Here is a 23779-nt window from a genome sequence, read left to right on the forward strand (position 1 = left end):
CATTTGCCAGGTCTGCTGGCAGGTTCTCACTACTTAGCCTTCATTTTAACCAACTTCAACAGGTAAAATTTGGAGATACTCCCTTCTAGAGGCAAGACTCCATCAGTCAGTCAATTGGCAGCATCCCGTCTCTCATGGAACCCAGCACGCAATGAATGCCAAGTTCACTGAGAGAAAGGCCTCTGCCTTTCACTGGGCAGAACCTGAATTTACTTCTCTGGGAGGATACTTGCCAAATCTATTGGCATGTACCAGTTAGCAACACTAGAGAAAATCTTGCACAGAAGGAAAGCAAGGTATTCTCCCCTCAAGCAGCTTCAGGAAGCATGCTTATCCAGATATTCCATACCCACTACTTTTGAACACTAGCACAAAGGCAGAATGCTTATGTGTATCAAGCTAGTCTCAGTGTAAAATGTCTCTTTCATACTCCTGCAAACTACAGAGGTGCCTGTTCAGGCTTTAATCATACTCAGAAAAATCTGAAGATACTTTTCCATAATGGACTGGTTAGGCTTCCTGCCTAGGATTACAGCCAATTAAATAAATACATATTTTGGCTTTAAAGTAAACATAAACATTTTAAATGAACAGGTTGGTTTTTTTTTTGTTTTCGTTTTTGTTTTGTTTGTTTATTTTTTTTAGTGCTGAAAGTTTTTGTTATTGCTGTTCCCTTTTAAAACGAAGCGTTCGAAGTTTCAGTAAGAAAGCTTGGGTCTCAAACTCTCAAGCTTTATTTTAGATTTTTCTCTTTGTAATGATGAAAACACTACTTGAAACAAGTAAGATATAATGAAATCATCTCTGCTGTGAGACAGGACTGTAGTTTTACCTGCTTCCTTCCCTACAATTATTCCAAAGGAGAAAGACAAAGTAAGTTATATTGCTATTTACAGTCAAACAAAATGATAAAGAAGAGTGCTTAGTAAACAGTAGGCAATGGAGAAAATACAGTAATTTGGAGTTACGTCTTCACTAATATCTAGTAATTCACAGGTGACATGTTACAGCTACGTGATGTATTTTATTTGACACGTTCACAGTCTTTTTAAGGTCAGTCACAAATCCAAACAGTTAGCAGACAGATTATTTAATAAAATCAAATTTATACAACTATTACTGTGAGAAGCAGCATTTCACCTATTAATTTTTTTTCTAATACAAAACCGGCTAGTCAAATCAACACAGAAAGAAAAACAATAAATAATGAAGTTACGAGAAAATGTTTGAGATGTTATCAAAGCTATAAATACACAAAACATTTCTAATGATATTATAACACACTCCACACGTTTTCGCTTTTTTTTTCCCCCCTCTCCCGATATCTGCAGCTCCTAATCATTTATTCTATAAATACAGCTTAGTCGACTAAGGCTGAAATGTGCTAAGATGCAGTAACGTTTCAAATTCATACATGAAACAATTTGGAAGCTTCCCCCAGGCATTCGCGGCTGCGGCTCCCGCTGCTCTGCTACCCACAATCCCCCCATTTACCTGCTCGCTGGGCTGCCTCAGCCCTGGTCAGGAAGTGGTAAAGCTGATCCAGCTTATCAGGCTGCTCCTCCAGGGACTGCCGCTGCCATATGGCTGACCCAGGCCCTGCAGCCTCCCTCAAGGCATTCCACTTCTGTATCAGAGTGAAGAGCTCGGAGAAGGACTTGTGATAACCCTGTCGCAGCATGTCTATGCAGATGTTCTCCTTGTATGAATTCCTGTTACTGGGAATAAGAAAGACGATTTTAAGCCTTTAAACCCATATTCTTTTCTCCACCTTACCAAATAAGTACAGATACAGCTTTCAAGACCAGACCTCTGCAGATCACCAGCAGGGAACGTTTTTTCCTTTCCTCTTCTCAAAAAGCATTCTGCCAAAACACAATTACAAATATCCCCCCCTCGGGAAGTGAACTTGGTATTAAATAAATACCCAAATATACTTTGCAAACATGCTCAAAATGTACTGGTATCCTTCAGCTGGTACTGGTAAAAAAAAAAAAAAAAAAAAAAAAAAAAAAAAAAATTAAAAAATGCTGACTGATGGGAAAAATACATGTTTTCATTAGTTTATGAAAACACAATAAACTCTTAGTTTGCTTTAAAACAGTGCACAGGGAAAAATGTAGCAGATTCCACACGTTAAAAAGAAAAAAAAAAAAGTGTATGTTAAATAGTTTTGCTGTAGGATATAATGCCTTGGTTTAAAATGTCAAACAAATGCTATGCCAGAAACACAATCATTAGATATTATTTTTCTTATCTTCAGCATAGAATTTCGGCTGGGACTGGTTTACTCCCTAATTTTAAAATCAAAGGATGCAATGATGAATTTATATCCAAGTTATCCCATTCATAAATTCTGATAGAATATACATATCAAAAAATTGCATAATGAAATAGTCTCAAGAGATAATACGTCTTTTTAGGTATTATTTATGGAAATAATCCAAACATTTCTTTTACGTGGCATGAAACAATTATTGTGACCCATCCTGGAGAAAGCTATGAGTCCAATGGGACCACCTGCATCACTGAAGTACAGATCTAAATGTCTGCAGAAGTAGGTCTCCAGTTTGAGAAAACAAATCCTTGTCCCAGTGAAATGACAGGGGCCTAGATATGGTAATTTTATTTTGCAGATTCCATTCAAGTTTTCAATATGTTTCCAAAATTGTCTTTTTAGATGAGATTCTATTTAAGTACAAATTCTCAGCGGCTATAAAATAAATATGGAATTTTTAAAACTGAGATTTACACAGTATGCAAGAAATTCAGATGATCTCACACTGAACAATACCCCAATGAGACCAATTGTCCTAGCCTACAAAGAGCTACTGTAGCTTTTTAAAATGGAATTCATATAAAAACGTCTTAACTAGATATCAATAAAGGATACAGTAACATGAGGCATGATAAGTAAATACTCTGCATTATTTCATGTTCAGTACCATTAAAAGAAATCTATTAATTACTATGTAGATTCACATTAATCCAGCATATGTATTTCTTACACTCCTGTAGCAGAACTCAAAACAAAAACATTACACAACTCTAAAAGAGACGTGAGGACTTAAACTACAGTTCTCAGTCCTGAATTTATTTGTGTGTATGTTTTGTTAAGATTGAAAACACATACTATTCATACATATAAAAGAAAACACATAACGGTTCCTTACCAGAAAACATTTGCAACATTTATCTTCAAAAACTGAGAAGAGAAATATCTAAACATTTATACTTCTGTGGGCCAAAACATTTCTGGTACATCCCACGTTCACAGTATGCAGCCTCAAAATAGTGTGTAGTTGTACTATTCATATGGTGCAATTTATTTTTTACTTTTTATACGTAAGATCTATTCTTTTTTAAATTTCTATTTAACCATTTATAGAAATGAAGACGACTTTTAAGCAAAAAATTTCCACCACCTTTCAAAGGATGAGAACCGAATCTTCCAGTAATAGGATTTCACAACAATGGAATAAAGACTGTATACAGATCTGCATATCTGTATTTATCTACCTACTGTGGTCTGTACATTACATATGTGTACATGTCTTAGATGATTGTATGTGCTAGAAGTAAAGAAGTAATTAGCTGCTTAAACATATTAATAAACAATTATTCATATATAAAAAATATATTAATGTATTAATACGCATTCATATATTAAATATATACATATAAATAATAAATAAAATATTCGTCTGCTCATTTTTAGCTCTTAATACCCAGTACCAATATTTTGAATCTACAGAAAATCTGTGCATTTTACCTGATATCAAAGCACATTTTCTGTAAAAGACAGTGTTATCATCAAATGAATAGAAGAAAACAAACAAACAAAAATGCTGGAATATAAGTCTGTCCTAAAAATTAGTTTTACTATTCTTTTAATACAAGCCCATGCCAATTAATAAAGAGATTCAGATAGTAGTTAAGATGCCAAATGTATGGAATGCATTTATTCTTAGATAATGAGGACTGGATTGGCAACATACAAGCAATGAGACTATCTACTACTGTTTAACCACTCAGATTTTGGAGGCACGAGGATGTAAGCTGTCTCCCAAAGTGATAGAATCATAGAATTGCTCAGGTTGGAAAAGACCTTAAAGATTATCAAGTCCAATAACAACCTGACCATGCTACCTCTAACAACCCAGCACTAAATCCTGTCCCTGAGCACCACATCCAAACGGTTTTTAAACACATCCAGGGATGGTGACTCAACCACCTTCCTGGGGAGCCCATTCCAGTGCTTAACAACCCTTTCAGTAAAGGAGCGTTTCCCGATATCCAAAAAGCAAAATACTACATTTGTTTCCTTTAAGAAGTTTAGGACATAAGATGTGACTGATAATACAGAAAGTATAGAGAAAGGGCAGAAATGAATGATATGGGGATGAATGTTACAGGTGAAACCTCCTAAATGAGAGTTTGGCACAGTAACCAATTCTGAAGTTGTTTCAGTTCTCTCAGTGGTTCCAGACAAAAATCCTCTCCAGAAAGCAGCGCTTTTAGCCAGAGTGGTGCAGGTGACAGAAGCAAAGGTCAAGAAGAACTTTTCGTGGTACCTTGAAATAAACCCTGCATTGTCAATAATCAACATGCTTTTCATATCTTTTCCTATAATATCACACAGCATGTGAAGTGAGATACATTGCTGCAGATAACTTTATTCTTGATATCAATATCAAAAACAGATACCTAATTAGATGTCCATGATTTATTTTATAAAGTCCAGCTGTTAGCTTTACGTTTCCTCTGCATTAATAAACCAGGTTATGCTAAACCTTTTGGTTTTCTATTTTTTACACTAATTACGATATATTAAGAAACAGAGAAGTTTACTTTATCGCACCCACCCGATTTTAGGCTTCTTTCGAACAATTATATTACTCGGAGAAGGAAAATGAAAGAAGACTGCCCTTTTATTTGGCTGAAGCGGAGACGTTCAAGAGGTTTAATGGTCTCTGGGGGCATCTACTGGAAATGTGGAAAACTGCAGTCACGACGCGTTAATCACGCCGCTGTCAAAGCGACGAGGCACGGCCGCAGAACAAAGGGAAGAGCCGCCCCGCGAGCAGCCGGAGCAGCGACTTTATGTTTAAAGCTGAGAGCAATGGTTCTGTTTCTAATCTAAATCACACACATTTCTTTTTTTCCTGAACCCATTTCGATCGACAGATGATACTTAACACACAGACGATGCTGGGAACCCACTGCTCACCTGCCCACACGCTGGTCTCCGTTGATGCTATCAGATGTTTATTTATGCAGGTCGGGTCACACAGTGACGTGAGGTCCGCTTAGCGATCTGGTTGGGTACTTTACATTTGGCATACGTGCAGTTACTGTGATGCAGTATTTTATAGCTACTTAGATAATTTTCTTTTATGGACTTCTTTTATTTTTGTTGTTGCTAAAACTATCCGGAGCCACCCTGAGGAAACTGATTTGAGCACAGAAGCCTTACTCTAATCTGTACTTGCTTATGCAAAATTCAGAAACGCCCATGTTCACTGGAGCTAATGAAACAACACTGCTGCAATCTCAGGCATCTGCTGGTACTGTACTGTTAAAGGACTCTTAAGTAATGCTTGGAGACTGGGAGTGCCATCCCTTAACTGCTAGTCCTATGGCATTCTGCCCTTCACAGAGAGAAAAGGAGACAGAAATTAAGAGGCCACGAGACAGGTGCTGGTAATAATCAGAACACTCAACATGTCATGTCACAACAGAATTCGTTACCGTGAGCTTACATCTCCAGGCCTCCCGCCTGGAGTGGTCAATGGCAGACATGCAAAATAGATACAGAAGGCTACGGTTGGGTCACCATCCCTGGATGTGTTTAAAAACTGTTTGGATGTGGTGCTCAGGGACACGACTTAGCGGAGGGTTATTAGAGTTAGGGTAGCATGGTCAGGTTGTGATTGGTCTTGATAATCTTTAAGGTCTTTTCCAACCTGAGCAATTCTATGAGTCTACTTTTTTTTAAACAAGGTTTGTTTCTTTAAATTTGCTAGGATTTAACAAGTACTGTAGGTTCATGTCAGATGCTGACTACAGTACAAGTATACTGTAACAATTTCATTTTCTAAAGCAGAAAATGGGATAGATTAAACAATGAGAGTATGTAAAATTGAAAAGCATTAACAGTTTCAAATAATTACTACACCAATGATTGTAACGTTTAGAAACTGTATTCAAAGACATTTCATTAACTTGGATTTTTTTTGTGAGCCAAGCCCTCAGTGCTTAACAAACTTTCCCCACACACTGCTAACGATTCAGAGCTGTTTAACTGAAACAGGGCACAACCCTCTTTAATCCTCATTTAAGGACTGCCTGCTTAAATACTTTTAATGAAATATGGTTATCTCATTTAAGAAAAATATGAAAGTACGATAAATGCTGTTAAGTAGTAATAGACAGTAACATGAGCATTTTTGATTATTAAATCTGAGAAATACATGATATCGGGGTCAGGTGCACGTTTTTAATTCCCAAACTATGAAGACAAAATAGCTGATGTCCTACAATTAAAAGCAACAAATTAAACAAGTGTTATAAGCAGAAGTCCCTACTCTGATGAGTAAATAAGAAACATACCATGACAAATTATGCATACCAGGATAGAGAGTATTTTCTTGGAACTGACTTATGCAAAAATTCAAGTATATAAATGTTTTTTCAACAGGATAAGGTTTATGGAGGTATGTATTCACAACTGTTAATGGAAAGCAGAAAATGAAGTGTATAAAAAAATAAAGTACATAGCCACTCTGTACCTTATATACATATAAGCGTAATAACTTTCAGCACATGTAGTGCAGTATTTTTCATCTGTTGGCTCACAGTGTGACTGCTGTCAAACTACACTTTAAACTAAGTCATGCAATCAAAAGTGGATGCATAACCTGTCAGTAAGATCCCGCAAAGAACACAGATTGGACTCGCTTCCTTTTGTTCAAAGCTACGCTGCCACTTTAATACTACATAAAATGAAAAATTAATCAATTATAAACATCAAAGGATGACACAGAAGAAGTATTTTAAAATGAATGTAAGTATTGTAATAATTAAGAATTCTAATTAGCACAGAAAATGGAAATACAAATTTAGCCCTGAAATTTTGGGACATCGTATTCCTAAACATAAATGCAGTGAAAGCAACTAAAAGAAATAAAGCATCACCCTCATCAAAATATTTTTCATACAACAGCATACACACCTGTAATCATTAGCTTTCATTTAAAACGTAATTTAAAAAAGCACATTATACTCATTAATCTCCCTGCTTATCTTTCTAAATTAATTATGTTCGTTAACAAAAAGTAATTCCAACCATATTTTATGGACTGTTATTTATCAAAGTGAAGTATTTCTTAACTTTCCCTTTTATTCCAGAGATGATCTAAGGGACAGAAAGCCAGGAACTTCTGCAGATTACTTTCGTAGCGTGTAAAATTACCTTAGAAAGAGATAATGATAACTATTTTCTTGCTAGAGCTGATGCACTGAATTATCATAAAGTGGTATACAAGGCTACTCATTTATTATCATACTACTGCTATCAACAATTCCCAGAGCATTTTTGCATTTGCTTATGATAACCCACTCAAGCATCCATCAGAACATACTTGGTAACCTAAAGACAAATAAATAAAGATGAAGAAAGAGGGAAAGAAAATGAAGGATTTTAGAAATTCAGAACGATTCACTGAGAGAATTATTAGGAAGTCATCTCTGCACCAAGGCAAATGAGACTGACTTTCATTATTTTAAATTCTTTGTATGTTAGAGATGCCTTTCCACCTTTGTGGAATGCTTTAAAAATAGACATCAGTTGTGTATAGTTTGTACATTATCTTCACTACTAAATATTGTTGAACTATGGAGAAATGAAAGCACCAGAAAACCGTGAGACCAAACTTAGTAAAAACAACAAGTTACATAAAAAAGAAATACTTCAGCTCACTGTGTTCTTCTTTATTAAAGTATGTCATGTATTTTATCTTTGCAAGAGTTTGATGAGTTTTTGCAAGTAAAATTCTGTTTCCTCTATACTTGCTAATAGTCATGAGAATCTGTAGTTTGCACCTTCCCATTAAAAATGTATTGTATTTTTTGAAATTATTCACCCCGCCTTTTATCCAGATCATGTCTTTGAAAGGAGGAAGTAGATAATAAATGGAATAATTCATGATTTCCCATTAAATATGAAACTTTCTTTTGCAGAGTTTAGAAAATGAAGTTCTACATAATGTACAGAAGTTGATTAGAACTTTTTTTTAACCTTTTCAAGAAAAATCTTTCACATTACACAAATGTACAAAGAAGTTTCTTTACGAAAGGCAAACCATTCACTTTCCACACTGTTCTGTAGATCGGTACCTAATTACACTAAATCATGTTTATCAGGCCTGAAATTCAGAGAGATCATTCATCTGACCAAAAGAATGTGTCTCTAAGTACTAAAACCTCTTTCTGAAAGTTGTTCAATAAACACTGAATCCTGGTCATGACAAGTAAGATTGTTAGAAATTATTCAGATAGAAAAAAAATACATATTTAAATAATATTGTGAAAGCAATGGCAAAGAAATTTAAAATTTATCATCTAGCTCAATAAGTAACTTGTGCCATCTCCCTTTCCACAAGCAGCATTTCAGCAGGGAGTTTGGGGCAGAGAGCCTTAATTTAAAATTTCTTTTACTGTGAAAAGCTACGTCTGTGGTTTTGATTTATATTTTCCCATAGTTTTTAAGTGTTTAAAAGTGAAGAATTACTCTTGTAAAATGTAAATGAGTTGACACAACATTTGACTAGTTGTCATCCTGACTAATATGACCAAAGAAGTTCAAAAGGTGGGGTCCATCCAAAGATTGGTATCAGCGAGAACAGTAAAACTTCCTAGGTTCTGAATATGAAAGGTGCTTTTTGCTGCTTTTTTAGCTGCTTGGAGCTCTCCCTCCATATTCATAGCATTGTACACAGAAAGAATCCAATGTGTGCATCACGATAGCCAAATATTGTACAACTTAGGACTGAAATAAAAGGAGAAAGCAGAATCTGAGGTTATGTTAGCTGATCTGTGTATAAAAATCTCCCTTTGCAGGCTTTTCAGTAATAAAGTGTGCCTCTCCTCCCTCCTTGGCTTAGCCTCCCACTAACAAAATATTTTCACTAGCCCTTATTCTTAGCATTGTCCCTATCCACTGAGATCTTTATTCCTCATCGTGTTTCTCAGGGGGATCCATAACAAAATTGCCAAACCTAAATTATGTGTGCCCCTGTCTGGAAGCCCCTGTAAATATCTCAGGTTGCTTTTTTTCTTTTTTAATATTAAAAAAAGAACATCACAACACAACAAGATGAAAAAGATTCTCAAATCTATTTGTTTAGGAAAAGATAAAATGGGTGAACTACAATGACTTTCATGAAAGTGACAGCAACTAAAAAAATTTGGATTAAGTGAAGACCCAATCAGTTATTCGTATTAATTTTCCTTAAAGAACTGGTTCATTAACACGTACACAAAATGGAATAAAGACAAATACAGATGCAAAGCTAAAATTCAATACAGCAGTCAAGATCAGGACAAGCCCAGTCTGACAGAGGAGCTGAGTAGATTATGATGAAAATAACAAAATAGTCTTCAAACTAGGCCTTCTTGTCCCCAACAGCCCACAACAACTCCTCTTTTAGCAGACTCTCTGAATCATTCTGGCCTCTAATCAGGTGACAAAGTTCCTTCCTCTTAAGTCTTGTGGACAGATGGGGTTAAATATCCACAGACCAACTGGTAGGGACATAGGAAAGAAATCTTTTATTTCCTCAAATTTACTTTGAACACTTGAAAATAATCACATCTTTCTTCACTCAGCCTAGCTGAGACTGATACTGAAAACAGCAGGAACTTGGGACAGGGAAAGGATAGTTAATATTTTTTCCCTTCTAATTTCCTCAATGAAAAATAGAATAAAGTTACACTATATGGCACTAATCTAAGTTTTAAGATGGATGCCAGGTCATTTTTGTTTAGAACTTGTCAACTTCTTGTCGAATCACTGCCTCAGAAATTAATGAATGCACATTCCCAAGTCTTCTTCTTTCTGATCTATTTTACAGTTTTCAAAATGCAATCATCCTTTAGTGTGGGGTTCAGTTGATAAAATGTATGCATCTGCAACTGAGCTGGTCAGCCAGAGCTCACTATATAGGCAGTGGAGAGAAACGGATACTTCAAAAGTAGAATTCACTTTATTCTAGAGCAGTTGTCTGAAGACTCAAAGACGGGGTTCAACTAAGTAAATGATTTATTCTTACTTATTTCCATTGATTATATGGGGTGATTAACCTAGTCAGTTGAATTAAATTTATGTGAAATCCCCTTTGCACTTCTTTGCAGAGGAGGACAAAGGTTTGTAGAAGAAAAGAGTTACTATATTCACTATTCATCATTCCTACAGGAAAAAAAAAGTATATATATAAATATATATTTCAGGTTTCTTAAACTGAGAAGCTGTCCTCCTCAAGAAACACCACTTTGCGGTAGTGGCTGGAAGAAGTAAAAAAACCAACCAAACAAACAAAAAAACAGTAAAAAAATCTGACTAATAGTAGCTCACTCCTTGAAGCCCAATGCAGGAGATAGAAATCATCTGATTGGAAAAATCACAAATCCCATAATTTAAGAGGAATGTTTACTACTCTTCTCCTTTGAAATTATCACAGATCTTTCTGATAAAATATGAAATTGCTGAGGAATAATTCCAAAGTTTTAAGGACCCATACAGCCTTGTGGAAAATTCCACTGTCACATCTCATTAGAAAAAGAGAAGCAAAGTACTGTCTTTTACTTTTAACACTGTGAATCTCTGCTTCTTAGGAAGAAATCCAAGAACTTGGAGGATTCTGAGCGTCCTGCTCTTGATACAAAAGGTGCCGAATATGAAAATGCTCTCACTTTCATAGGGAAAATCTTGCAGAAATCTATGAGGAATGAGATATTCATCTGTATACAATCTGCAGTGCTCTTCCCAACTACTGAATTTGCTGGCTCGCAATTGCGCTGGCAACAGCTTATCAGAGAATGAATGCCTTTTCCTTCCGTTGTTCCAGTTAATCTTTAAACGAGCCAGTCTTTGGTGAATTCCTAGCTTAACAATTCACTATATCTCAAAAACATCTGACCTAATGTATACATGATAATCCTATCTCCCCTCTGAGTAAGTCATATCAGAGCACATCTTCACTGAAGTAGATTTATCATGGTAAGCTTAACCACTCACAAGACAGAAAATAAATACTACAATTTTTGCTCAGTTAAGCTACTCAGTACCTTCTCTGTATAATTTAGCTGTCTTCTAACTACCAATGAGTCTCAAGTGAGGACACGAGAAGTCTAATCCCATCAGCTGATTCACAGAAATATACCTAGTGAAATCAGTAATGTGACATTTTTTGTTACTACTAAGCAAAGCTATTTCTCTCATCAGAAAGATTTAAGACTATCTCTTTCTAGTCTTTAACTCTTTTTTTTTTGTTTGTTTGTTTGGTTGGTTGGTTAAAACAGTATTCTCCGGAGGGTTTCATTTATATGAAAAGGAGAGAACTGTTACTTGATCTTTCTGGCCCTGACAAAAAAGAATAGGAAACAGCAACGACGTTATCAAATTCTGGACCATTCTAGGCTCCAACTTCATTTGAACATTCAGTCCTGGAATCAATCTTATGATGGAAAACGGCTTACTTCATAGTTCGTTATGAACTTTTCAGTCATAAGGACAAATTTTAATTTTTACTACAATCTAATTTTGAGCCATTAATGATTTGGTGATTTGAGACAAGGAACAGTATCAGGGGAAGCACCATAAAGGTCAGTAGTCAGCCAACCTCGTAAGCTCACAAAAATCCTATGGCAAGAAATCAGTCACATTCTGCTTTAAAGGGAACCTTCCTTCTCTCCCCCCTGCTCCTTCCCTTCTATTTCCATCTTCTCACACCATGCTATGATTTCAGGTTACTGTCTTAGCGAAGGAAACAAAACATAATTAAGGAAAAAAAAAAAATCAAAATCTTGTTTTGATATAAATAAAGGACTGCTTTCCTTTAGCACTGTCTATCACATCACTGTGGGACTAAAAATTATTTATAAAAATCTCCGCGTTTTTACAAAAAAAAAAAGTAAATTACATCAACAGCAGATTTCAGGAATTTTTCTTAGTTGCTAACTTTGGAACAGAGTATACAGAAAAATGTACAACAGAAAAAAGACTAAAACCTTTTTTTTCTCTTCAACTACATAGAAAGAAGGTTGTCTTACTTTAAAAGAATAATGTGTAGGATACAATTTTAGGAAATAATTTCGAAGAATATTGCTTCTCATAAATGTGACACTATCCTTAAACTCGAGTATTTAAGAGGTGATAAATTTCATCTAATAATCAGTGGGAAAAAAAGGATGTTTAATATTAAGCAGGATAGTCACTGAAATAATGTTTTGTCAAATAATAACTAGCGATATGGAGGCTAATTTAATTAATCATTAGTAAACAATAATTATTAAATTACATAGGAACAACAGATTACCTGTAAATATCATCCTCTGAAAAGCTACAGTAAAGAAAGTAATCTTGGTAGGAGTGTTATTAGTAGTACACTGGCTGATTGCTTTCAGCTACAAATTGCAAAGATGATTCCCATCCTTGTACTCTAGTAATTGTCAGTAGAGTGAATGCCAGACTCAAAATGTGTGATTTGAGAATCCATTGATCAACCTGCACGAATGAATACATATTTAAACACACAGTATCAGTATCTACATGTGCGTAACTGCTGCTAGCACAGCTGCAAATCATTGTAAAAATATTTGTTTTAGTCCAAAGAAAGTAAATTTCATTTTAAAATCTTGGTATTTTGTTGATCCAATTACATGACACCATTGCACTGGCTAAAACTGAGGCCTTTCTGCTCTGATTTTGAAACACTTCCAGTGTTAATTCTTCTCGAAAAAACAAACCAAGCCAAAAAGCCAAACAGAAATAAGAAAACCATCTTTGTTATACATAATTCAAAATTTAAACAAGATTTATTTAGGGAATAGATTTTAAGTATCTAACAATACTTAACATAACATAACATACATAACATAATAACAAATGCATGGATATTCAGCCAATAAGAGAAAGCTATCCTGTCCTTACAGAAGTGGTGCTTTACTTTTGGAATGAAAGAAACATTTTGATATCACACAACATATTATAAGCCATTTCTCACACTTTCAAAATAAAAAATGTCTTGTCTGCTGAGGCATACAAAGCCTAGCATTGATTTCAGTAACATCACTTAAAGATATGGCATGGCTTTTCTTTCAAATTTGCTTAAAATTAAGTTTGATGCACTTGCTGTTCTTACAATTACATTATCTCAGTAGTAATGTAACTTCATAGCTGCTAGGTTGTTAACTTACCTGATTGTACTGTTTTTATGGACATTACTCAAGAATTATATACCACAGAAATTTTGTAACTACAGTTTAAAAACCTGAAATTCTCAGATTAGCTAAAAATATAGAGTATGAATACAAATATTTTCAAAAAAGGTACACCTATAAAATCTGCCTACGATTAAAGCAGAAAATATCTATTTCAGCTTTAATCTTTGAGAGGCTTTTCTAACTTTGAAAAACAACACATTACAAAATGCTGAGGAAACTGTTATAAAGGCAGACCTCTTTGCCTAGGTAATACAGAACAGATGTTAAAATTATCATTGCTGTTTCCCTTTCCTACAAACTCCTTCAGAGTTTGTGTGTGAAAAGAGAAATATAATAGGATTTTTTTTAAAGTTGTAATTTTAGCACCAGTAAAAGGCTGATGTGATCAAATCAGCGCTGTAACATGCACTTTGAAGCCCAAAGGACTTCCTCCCTAAAGCATCAGTAACTGTTTCACATCAGCCACAAGTACTCAGAGCACTAACATGGTCCTTTTCTCCATAAATGTGCTTCTAAATAATTTTCCTGTCACTGCCACACTGCTGCATCTCACAGACTGTGACAGCATCTCTTTAATAGAGAGGAAGGAAAAATCTGAACTTTGCAGTCTTTCAGATGATGACCTGCTAATAAGGTCCTGCACAGACCCATCACTGAACCAACTTCATGTTTATCATCTTTCAACCTGATCCTAATGCAAATAAAAGAAGTGAGGCTTGAGTTTGCTTTAAAAAGATTATTCTCCTTCATCACCTGACCAGATAAATGGCATTTTTTACACTGTCAGTCAGAATACTTACTAGCTGGATTATGTTATCATAAGAAAATGAAGGTGACGCATGGGTGTTGTAGAAAAAGAAAGCAAGTCCACTGGCTGAGTATTACATGAGAGGGCTTTAGGATGCCGCTAAAGTTATTGCCCCTAAACTTAAACCTGGTAATTTTCTAGATTTTCATTTGAAAGTGTCTTACAGAAGTTTCGCATGTTCATTCTTAGGCTAGAAAGAAGAGAAACAATTTGCCTGGTTGGTCAAATTCCAATCTGGTTAATAGAATGTTTTTTTTTTTCCATGCTGCTAGCGTGATCTTGCAATATTAATTGTTAAGGTGCCTAGAGCCCTTATATATGCATCTTTTTATTATTTAAATATTGAAATAAATAAATCATCTCACTTAAGCAACTAGCAATTCAGATTTGTAAGAATTCTTTCATTAATTTTGATGGTGCTGAACCCTAGATATGTTCTAAGTCTCCAGAAAAATAATTCAGTGAGTAGTCTCTCGTAATGTCTAAATATAAATACCTCAGCTGTAAGAAATCAAAAGTTATCTAGATATTTTTCATTCACTGGGTTTTTAAATATCTAATGGTGTTTCAAATGCTACACCGTAGAAGTCAGCAGTTGAGCGTGGCTAAATAATAATTCAAAATTACAAGAACATATACGTATATATACTAAGCTTGCACCCCAGAGGAAATATTTCACAGAGGTTCAGGAAAAAAATAAAGGGGGGGGGGTGTGTGTGTGAAAGAGCAAAATTTCAAATATAATTACTGACACAATCTTAACTATAATGTTGCAAACATGATGTAATACCTTGGTAAATACACAAATTAATAAAGCCAAGGAGTTAAATGCTTTGATACGCTTAAGATCAGGAGAAATGATCCATCACTATTTAATATCAGCTTCAATTTTTAAATGCTAAGTTCCACTAAAAAGGGTAGGGCCTAGGGAACTTTAAATTTATATGATTATGACGACTAGAAACAAAGGAAACAATAAACTTATGGATGTTAAAATGCCTTGAAAAAGCCAACTTACGCCGCAGCTTCTTGTTTTGACAACCCTTTGATATTCTTCGCCAAATAATCATCTATGCCATCTTTGTCTTTGATCAAGTGAATCCTAAATTTAAATGAAAAAAATTAAAAGAAAAACTGTGAGCTGCTAACACAGACTTCCGTGGCATGTATAATATATTAGCATCGCCAAGTAGAGTTAAATACTGAAATATTGACAAAGTAATGTTTTCTATAAAAACATACAAATATCTTTTTAATTTTTTGGTCTGCAGCCATTTCAAATCCTTATTTCTGCAAGAAATTAGAATTGGCATAGCTTTCAAGCACTGAGTTACACGGTATTTCTGTCTAAACCAGAAGAAGTTGTATATTAGCTGAATAAGTAATAACAGATAAAGCCACCAATATTTGAACTGCTTTCTAAATAATTACATTTTTTGCATTATTGCTATGGACCAAGGTGGTCTAAGCAATTGTGCATCTAAAATTTCCAAAAAATAAAATAAAACAAGTAATCCCAAACCCAGCTCAAACATATTTACTTTCCTTAGTGCAATGCACACGTTTAGGCCTTTTCTCTGCTGCCCACAATTTGAGCAGCACGTTACAAAAAGAGGTCCAACAATGTGGCACAAGGCACTGAAAGAAATGGGAATATTCCTATACATTTATTAGTGCAAAGATCTGATTTTGAAATTCGAACCATACTTCACATTTTATTTAAGCCATCATTGCTACTCTGAGACACAAGAGATGTCTTGAATTTTAAAGGATAATATGCACTTCCTGACCATAAAGTCTACTCAAACAGATTCTTATAACCCAGCCACAGACGACATTATCTTCATAAAAATAATGTGATTTTTTTTTTTCTTTAAAAAACCATAAAGATTGTCTGGTTATCACTCAAAGATAAAAGAAATTCAACATCAGTGTTCCACATAAATCTGTAACTTTTTTTCTGCCTGTATGATAGTGCTGACTTTCGTTACAGGTATGAGAGTCAATTCTTTTCATAATGTTAGCTAATACAAGCAATGTACCCTTCACTGCTCTGAGAATACCACAGACACTTTCTGAAATTCATTTAAATGAAAACAAAATAGCTAAGCAATCTAGAGATATTTTGACGTGTCTGAATTTCAAACAATGAAATAGTGAAAACCTGTGGCACGAACAGGGCATTTAAATTTGTTCCCGAGTTTACTGTTACTGATATACACCGACAGAAGCTTGTGCTTTCCCACAGCATGTAACAGAATTGCTGCTGACCACCAAAGATATACACCTTATGGATATTACCATAAAAATTCAGTGAAAATTAATGCCAATGTTTCATCAGCATCAAAATTTTCACAGAAAAACAGTCACAATTTAGGAAGATGAGTAGTGTTGTTAGGAAAAAGAAGATAAGGCAGTTATTTTAGATTTTAAACTAATGTAAACCGTATTTCAAGACAGAATATGTTTATATCATTTAAGAAAATATATTTAAAAAGCAGTATCTTTGGATCATTAAATGTGAGAGATTCAGAAAACACACCCACATGAAAGGCAGATCTTTGTACCTTAAGGCTGCAAAGATGAGTCTTCTTTGCCTCATAAGCATACAAAGAAAACAGCAGATATAGATGGGAAAAAAATAAAAGGTCCAGACCCCCAGACTGAAACATTCATCTACAAGATACAAATTTCTAGGCATCACTGTCACCTCTCTGCAATATAATCTACACTGCAGTTAAAAACAAGTTCAAACTGGAATAAAGGAAAGTCTGATGCCTTCCTACTGTCTTCTCAAATTAATAAACAATATCTACATACAGAAAAATTGGGAAAAAAGCCCCACAAAATCATACACAATTTAAACTATCACCTGCCACAGAGTCAATATATAAAGTTCTGAATTCTGACAGGGAATAACTTTCACACTTACAAAACAAACAAAAAGAGAACAGGAGAAAACAAACACCTGCAGCCAAGGGAAAAAAAGAACAGAAGCAACAACTTGCAAACCAATTAGTTTGCAGAAGCCCCGAAGTATCCGGAGTATTGAACTGATGGAATTACACTGGAAGAAATGTAAGGTACTGAAAATAACAAATAATTAGCTCATTTTGGCTGCTATTGTCAATGATATTAATACAGGAACAACACAGACAAGACAAGCAGACAATATACATAGGAACAAAAAAAAGCAGAAATTTCGATTATCTCAAACAATCATTACTTAAAACATTGTTATATGTGTTACGTGCAATGGAGATTAAAAAGAAATATAATTGATAACAACTGACACCGTGACTAAGAATGGATGTTATTTCTAACAGAGAAGTAAGCTAAGGATGGTACTGGCTAAGAAGCATCATTTTTATTCTTCTAGAAGTTATCGCTTGCTTTTTCCAAACAGTTGTAGCCTTATTTTTCCAGCATTTCAATGATGACTCACGATATTCCATAAATAGTTTATATGAGGTGTTCTTCCTCTATAAATTGAATCCTATTTAATTTTAAATCACTCCCTTATTAAAAACAAATATATTTTAATCCGATTGACAGTTACCCCACAGTTGGCTTTTTGTATCATTTATTCCTAATAACTATTTTTGTTACCAGTTCACACAGCAAAATAGCTACAGATTTTGATCAGAAACAGACTTCAAGAAAAACACAACTGGCTTTTTAATCAAAGAGCAGTACAAAGTCGCATAAAGCATGAAGGACCAAACAGGTTCTCACATAACTCTCTATCCTCACTGCATATTCTGTTCAGTTTTTTCAGCATTTTCTATCAAAGAAAATGGCAGAGCTTGTCTTGCTTTAATCACTACGCACCCGCAGCATCATCCACACCATCACAGAATCACACACATTTCTTCTTTGCAGACAGACACAACATCATGCAGGAGTGAAGGAGGATGCCCTTTTAGAACGTGGCACTCCCCAAATAAAGGAGAGAAGCAATCCTATCTTGGGTAAGTTCTTCCACAATGGACCAAATGTTGCTCCAAAAGTAATGCCTCCTATTTATTTCCACGGAAACTACAACAATTAAAAAGAGCATAATAGCACTACTTGATGGACCAACTTCCCAGCCACAAACCACTGTTTTTCAACACAGTCACCACCATTAGTTATGCCAGTGATGAACAAGAGCCTGCATGCTGTGCTCATAAAAATCTGTACCTGCAGAGATGACCAACTGCTGCTGTCACCACTGCTCAAGTGCACCACCCAACACATGTTTGGTCTCCATAAACATTCAGCAAGCATCAATAAATGTCAGTGGGTTGCCTCAGAGAGGAATTCAGTGACACACCTTTGCTTCACACACACTTCCATGTCAGATGCCATTATGTCAGACTGCTCTCTGCTGCCATTCTCACACGGCAACAACACAGAATGGGATACTGGTGGGAAGGTTCAGCCTCTACCACCATCTGCCTCTGACGTCATGGGCCAACTCAAGAAAACTGAAGGCAAAACTGAAGGCAGAGCAGCCCACATAATTAATGGAAAAATTGGTGGCTACAGAACATTGCTCCAGCTGTATCAATTTAATTTGATTTTTAAAAATATTTTAAGGCACAGATCACTGCATCTTCTTATTCTATCAGTCTGCTGGTATGGCCCCCCCCAGAAAGCCTGATTAAAGTAGTCAAAATTCTATCTCAAATAAATGGAATTGTGGAAAAATAACCTAAGTTTCTAGGACTACAATTAGTAACGATCAACTATTAAACAGACTTGTTCTATAAAATTATGGGGCTGGATAGCAACTAGGAGTATTCACTGAAGGAGACAAAAAAGCATAGACAACTAATAACTGTGAAGAGAAAAGGAAACTGACTGTAAAGTCATGAAAGCACATGTAGGAATATAGCTTGAAAGGATTATGGTACTGTATTTTACACAGGCACTAACTACAAGATAATATTGTTGTTTTCAGGCATTGTATTTTATATTAGATATTCATTCATTATATTTTGAGAGATGCCAAACTGTTTTTTGTTTGAATGAAAAAAAAAGACCATTTTAAAAAATCCAAATAGGTACATTTTCATTAACTTCCATTTTATCAATGCAAGACAATACCTACTATTCAGAAATAACTTCCTACAGTTTCTGAAGATGCTTTGAAAAAACAGGATGAAATATCTACCTTAAACAGAATGCATTTCCATTTTTTTCTTCCTTTTAACAACAAACCTTTCCTAGGATAAAATTCAATTCTTTCTTATTTTTGCATTTTTAAACACTGCAACAAATTGAAAAGAATTCATCAAATTTGCACATCAGATTGAAGCTATTCACAGTAAAAATAATCATACTCTGAAAGAAAAAAAGGCACGTACCTGGCAAAACCTAATGGTGGACAAATCGTTGGTTCTTCAAACCTGGGATGCCATGGTGGGCTTTGAATGATTTCTTGAGGCAACACTTTCATTTCAACTAAAACAAGTAAACAAAACCCCAATTATTTGAAATAATATTTTCACAATGATCTAGTTTCCTTTTTACCACTTTTCAATTAAATCTTTTATTTTCACTGCATCACATATAATACTGCCCTCCGGTTCCACGCCAATCTGTTTGGGCCTTAGCATCGCTTCATGAGGACGCAATGCTTAAGAATAGATATAACCTTAAGGTCAGTAGTTTTCTTTCTTTCATTGGAGTGCTTTTAATCTACATAGAAACAACCAGTGCAGGCATCTTAGTTGCATGTAATTCCCTGTGCTTCCTCAAGCTAGGTATGCCCAAATGTTAATAAGCTATGCTGGTACATAAGGTGAAGAAATGACTGAACATGCAACGTGCAATGCAACAAAAGGCAGTGAATTAATGTTCAAAATAATACATAACTGTCCCAATAACAAGCATGTGAGTAGAAAAATCCAAGTAATTCTATACACGCAACATAGGATTTTACTTAAAACAAAAGCAGAAAGCCCCAGTTATGCAGAATTGTCTAGCTTGTCATTTTGAAGTACATAAATGCTAATAGGACTTCTTTGTCATAGAGAGCTACTGTGTTTTTTCCCCAAGTATTCAGCCTCCACTTCCTACCATTAAAGTTTCAGCTGCCAGTTCCTTCATTTTGCATGTCTGTGATCTGAGGACGTTATCAGCAGGAGCACCCTCACTTTTAAATTTGGTTTAATGTAGGTATTGCATGCCCTGCTGGTAGGCCCCAAGGCAGAAACTTTTAATAGGGATGGGAAAATAGAATATGAGGGGGGGGGAGGAGGAGAGGAAAGAAGAGGAAGAAGTTAACTATTTGCTGCATTTAGAGGAAGAAAATTCCTTTTGTAGGAATGGAATGATAGATACAAGTCAACTTGATGATCGGTATCAGAGTACAAGAATATTTTATTTATCAGCCTTTCTGTCAATGAAAGCCATTTCACTGATGAAATATTTTACTACATTTATTATGACGCTTTTTTTTCCTTTTAATTTTTTAAATTGTTACTTAGAACGGAATAGCAATAAACTATGGGTTGAAAAGATGTCAGAATATAGTTAATTCCTCTGAGTCGCACTTTTAGGGCTTGTAGTCCTAAATTTGTTACAGAAAAAAAAAAAAAAAAAGCATTAAACAACTTAAAATTGGAGGCAGCATCATTTTACAAAAGTGTGTCATTGGGGAAAAAAAATAATTACAAAAATAAAAACAAAGTCTACAAAAAGCACTGGTATCTCATCACTGTAGAAAATTACACTTGTTACAGAAAGTGCAGATTTGCATCCAGACACAACACAGAAAGGGAGATCTCTGCTAAGGAAAGTGCTATTCATTGAGGAACGGCAAGTAAACTTTATACCAACACCGTAGCCCAGAGAAAAGGCAAAGCCTGCTGCAAGCCCCTTACTTTTGGAGCACGTCTCAATCGCAGCCGCACAGTCTGGCAAGCAAGAGGGCTGACTGCAGGCAGCGGTGGGACAGGGCAGGCAGGGGGCTCAGAAGCACCGAGCCAGGAGCGGCTGCACCCCCACAAAGCTACCGGCTGGCTTGACCGGCTACAAGACAGGAGCGTTCATCTTTCTCCCTAGCTCATTAACCACCTGCGGACCCGAAGCGTTTTCCTGCAACGCTGCTTCAGCCCCTCCGAAAAAAAAAAAAAAAGCCAGAACTTCCTAAAGACACGAACGTCCACCGCAACACGGCCGATAGCGGCCGTTTGGCCCCGGCCCCCCCGGCGAAATAGCGGACCGCCCCGCGAGGACGGCGGGGGAGGAGAAGAGGTCGCGGACGGCGCGTCCCCTCGCGTCGAACCTGAAAAGCAGCGGCACGGAGCCTCCATCTCGAGCAAAGCGCGGCGGCCCTGCAGCCTTATGGTGCCGACGCTCCCAGCCCAGCCATGGCAACGGGGGCGGGCGGTACCGAGGGTGGAAGCGAGCGGTGAGAGGCTGCGGAGAGAGCGACTAAGCCTGAGTTAGAACTTATGAGCTCCGGAAGATGTGAGAACCCAGCGCAGCTGACGGTTTTTAACATTAACTCGTCTCGGACTAGAGGTTCACAGCTGTGAATGACTTGTATTTTGTTTCAGGACCTTTTCAGACGGTCCTTCAGGCCTATCGAGTAATAGAAAACAAAAAGCATATAAGCCCAGATTTAATCTAAGCGAGTGGCGTGAAGATTTTGGGTTTGTGGAAAACCCTGTCACTGTCTATGGTGAGAGCCTGCTGTCTGCAACAGAACTCTTCTACTGATCAGCTAAGGAGTCTGACAGCTTACAAGACATAGAACTAGCGAGAAGTAACCAATGAAGGTTTGGTAAATGTGGATGAAAAAGAGAAACCATAATCAGGACACCAAAGAATACAAAGAGCAGAGATTTTTCAGTCACTTATCACCAGTGGAAGAGGTCATTTAGTAGCACAGATTTGACCCAGTTTTTATTGCTAAAACTGTTCGGAAAACTGGCATGTCAAAATCAATTGTTATAATCTACTTTGGAAGGATCGAGTGGATAAAAAGCGCTTCAGAGATGGCATTACCTGTTTCTGAGTTGATGTCAATCGGAAGCACCTGATCTTGAATGTTTATGGGTCAGTGTTCTAATGGATAAGCCAGAAATTGACAGGGTACTTAGCCATCAAATCACACTAGAGAACAGCAGGAACTATGCCTTACCTGTCTACAACATATAGGGAAAACATTCCTGTACCATGATGAATTTCACATGCTAGAGATCTCATACTGCTGGTGTTAAAAAGTACTTGGAATTTCAAAATATTTTAAGAGTCATTTCCTAACTTAACAAGTGTTGCACTCACCAGAAGGAAATTCTATATTAGAACTCATCTACACACATAAAAAGGAATTGAACACAGAGCTAGAAATTAGTCATGGCTTAGATATAACTGATACTTATTCGATCACATTTGTTACACGCAAACAGAATTAAGTCCAAACCAATAATATACATGCTTCATGCGTTGGATGGCATAATTTTATAAAGGTGAAGACCACTGTAAGATAAGTCTTTGGGAGAAAGAACTGAATCTGAGATGGGAGAATATTAATTGGAAACTGTGTAAGGATGTTAGCCAAGATACTCCTAAAGTCATCGTCTTGTGATGAAGGAATACATTTGCCAAACAGATAGGGTTAGATTACAAAGAAAATATCTCAAAACAGAAGCTATCTACTATAACAGATGTACATTGTAAGTTAAAAATTGTAGAAAATGACTGAGTTGTAAAAGATTTAAAAGGAATAAATAAATAAATATACAACAATTAAATTGAAGAAAATCTGAGGGGTTTTTTTTTTTTTTTTTTCCTTTTTTTTCTTTTCTCAGGTGTAGAAGATAGAAAATGGTCTAAATGATGAAACATCCCTATGAAGTGATGAAGATGTCGACTTTAATCACGACAGACTTGGGAAGTTAAAACACAGAAATGAGGAATGTGAGGGTGGCAGCCCTGAGCATGCTACCAGGCACCAATCAGTGTACAAAGAAGTGCAAAGTACACAAAAAGTACAAAACAGTGCCGGCTGCTGTGGGCTGCAGGTGGAGATCTGACCTGAGGATGATGGAACAGGGATAATCTCTAAAATATCCAGGTTTTCTTCCATCAGTATTCCTCTTACTCCCATTCCTCTTTTTATCCCTTCCCCTGGGATAAAAAGAGGTCAACAGGGAGATTCTTCAACTCTGTGAGACCTTGCATGGCATATTGAGCTAGGTACTGATTGGAATGATCTTTAAACAAAAGTTACATGTGGGACCAGTGTTATTTTTCATACCAAATAATATACACAAAATCTTCAAAAAAACAGAGGATTTCTGCAGACAAATCCTGTAAGGTTTTACAATCAATATTTCTAGACAAAATTTTATTTTTTGTGTGTGAGCTCTCTCAAAACCAAATAACCAGAAACCTACTGCCTCTCAAAACAGATAATCTTTCCAAAAATAAATACTTCCTATGCACCTTTTCCTTACACATGAGATGTAA

The 23779-nt window shown here is 35.9% G+C and overlaps 1 protein-coding gene across 1 annotated transcript in view; it reads right to left on the reverse strand.

Moving 5' to 3' along the window:
- The window catches only part of TTC29 (tetratricopeptide repeat domain 29), a gene marked incomplete at both ends in the record, with an annotated part of 120005 nt that extends 98390 nt beyond the window's left edge, over positions 1 to 21615 (reverse strand). Inside the window, 4 exons of the mRNA XM_079534650.1 lie at positions 1495 to 1718; positions 15330 to 15413; positions 19663 to 19759; positions 21588 to 21615. Of these exons, the coding sequence (XP_079390776.1) occupies positions 1495 to 1718; positions 15330 to 15413; positions 19663 to 19759; positions 21588 to 21615 (433 nt within the window). The remainder of the gene's footprint in view (positions 1 to 1494; positions 1719 to 15329; positions 15414 to 19662; positions 19760 to 21587) is intronic.
- Between the last annotated feature and the right edge of the window lie 2164 nt (positions 21616 to 23779).

The sequence above is a fragment of the Tetrao urogallus genome, assembly GCF_951394365.1.
Source record: "Tetrao urogallus genome assembly, chromosome: 4".
In the NCBI taxonomy this organism is placed as follows: domain Eukaryota; kingdom Metazoa; phylum Chordata; class Aves; order Galliformes; family Phasianidae; genus Tetrao; species Tetrao urogallus.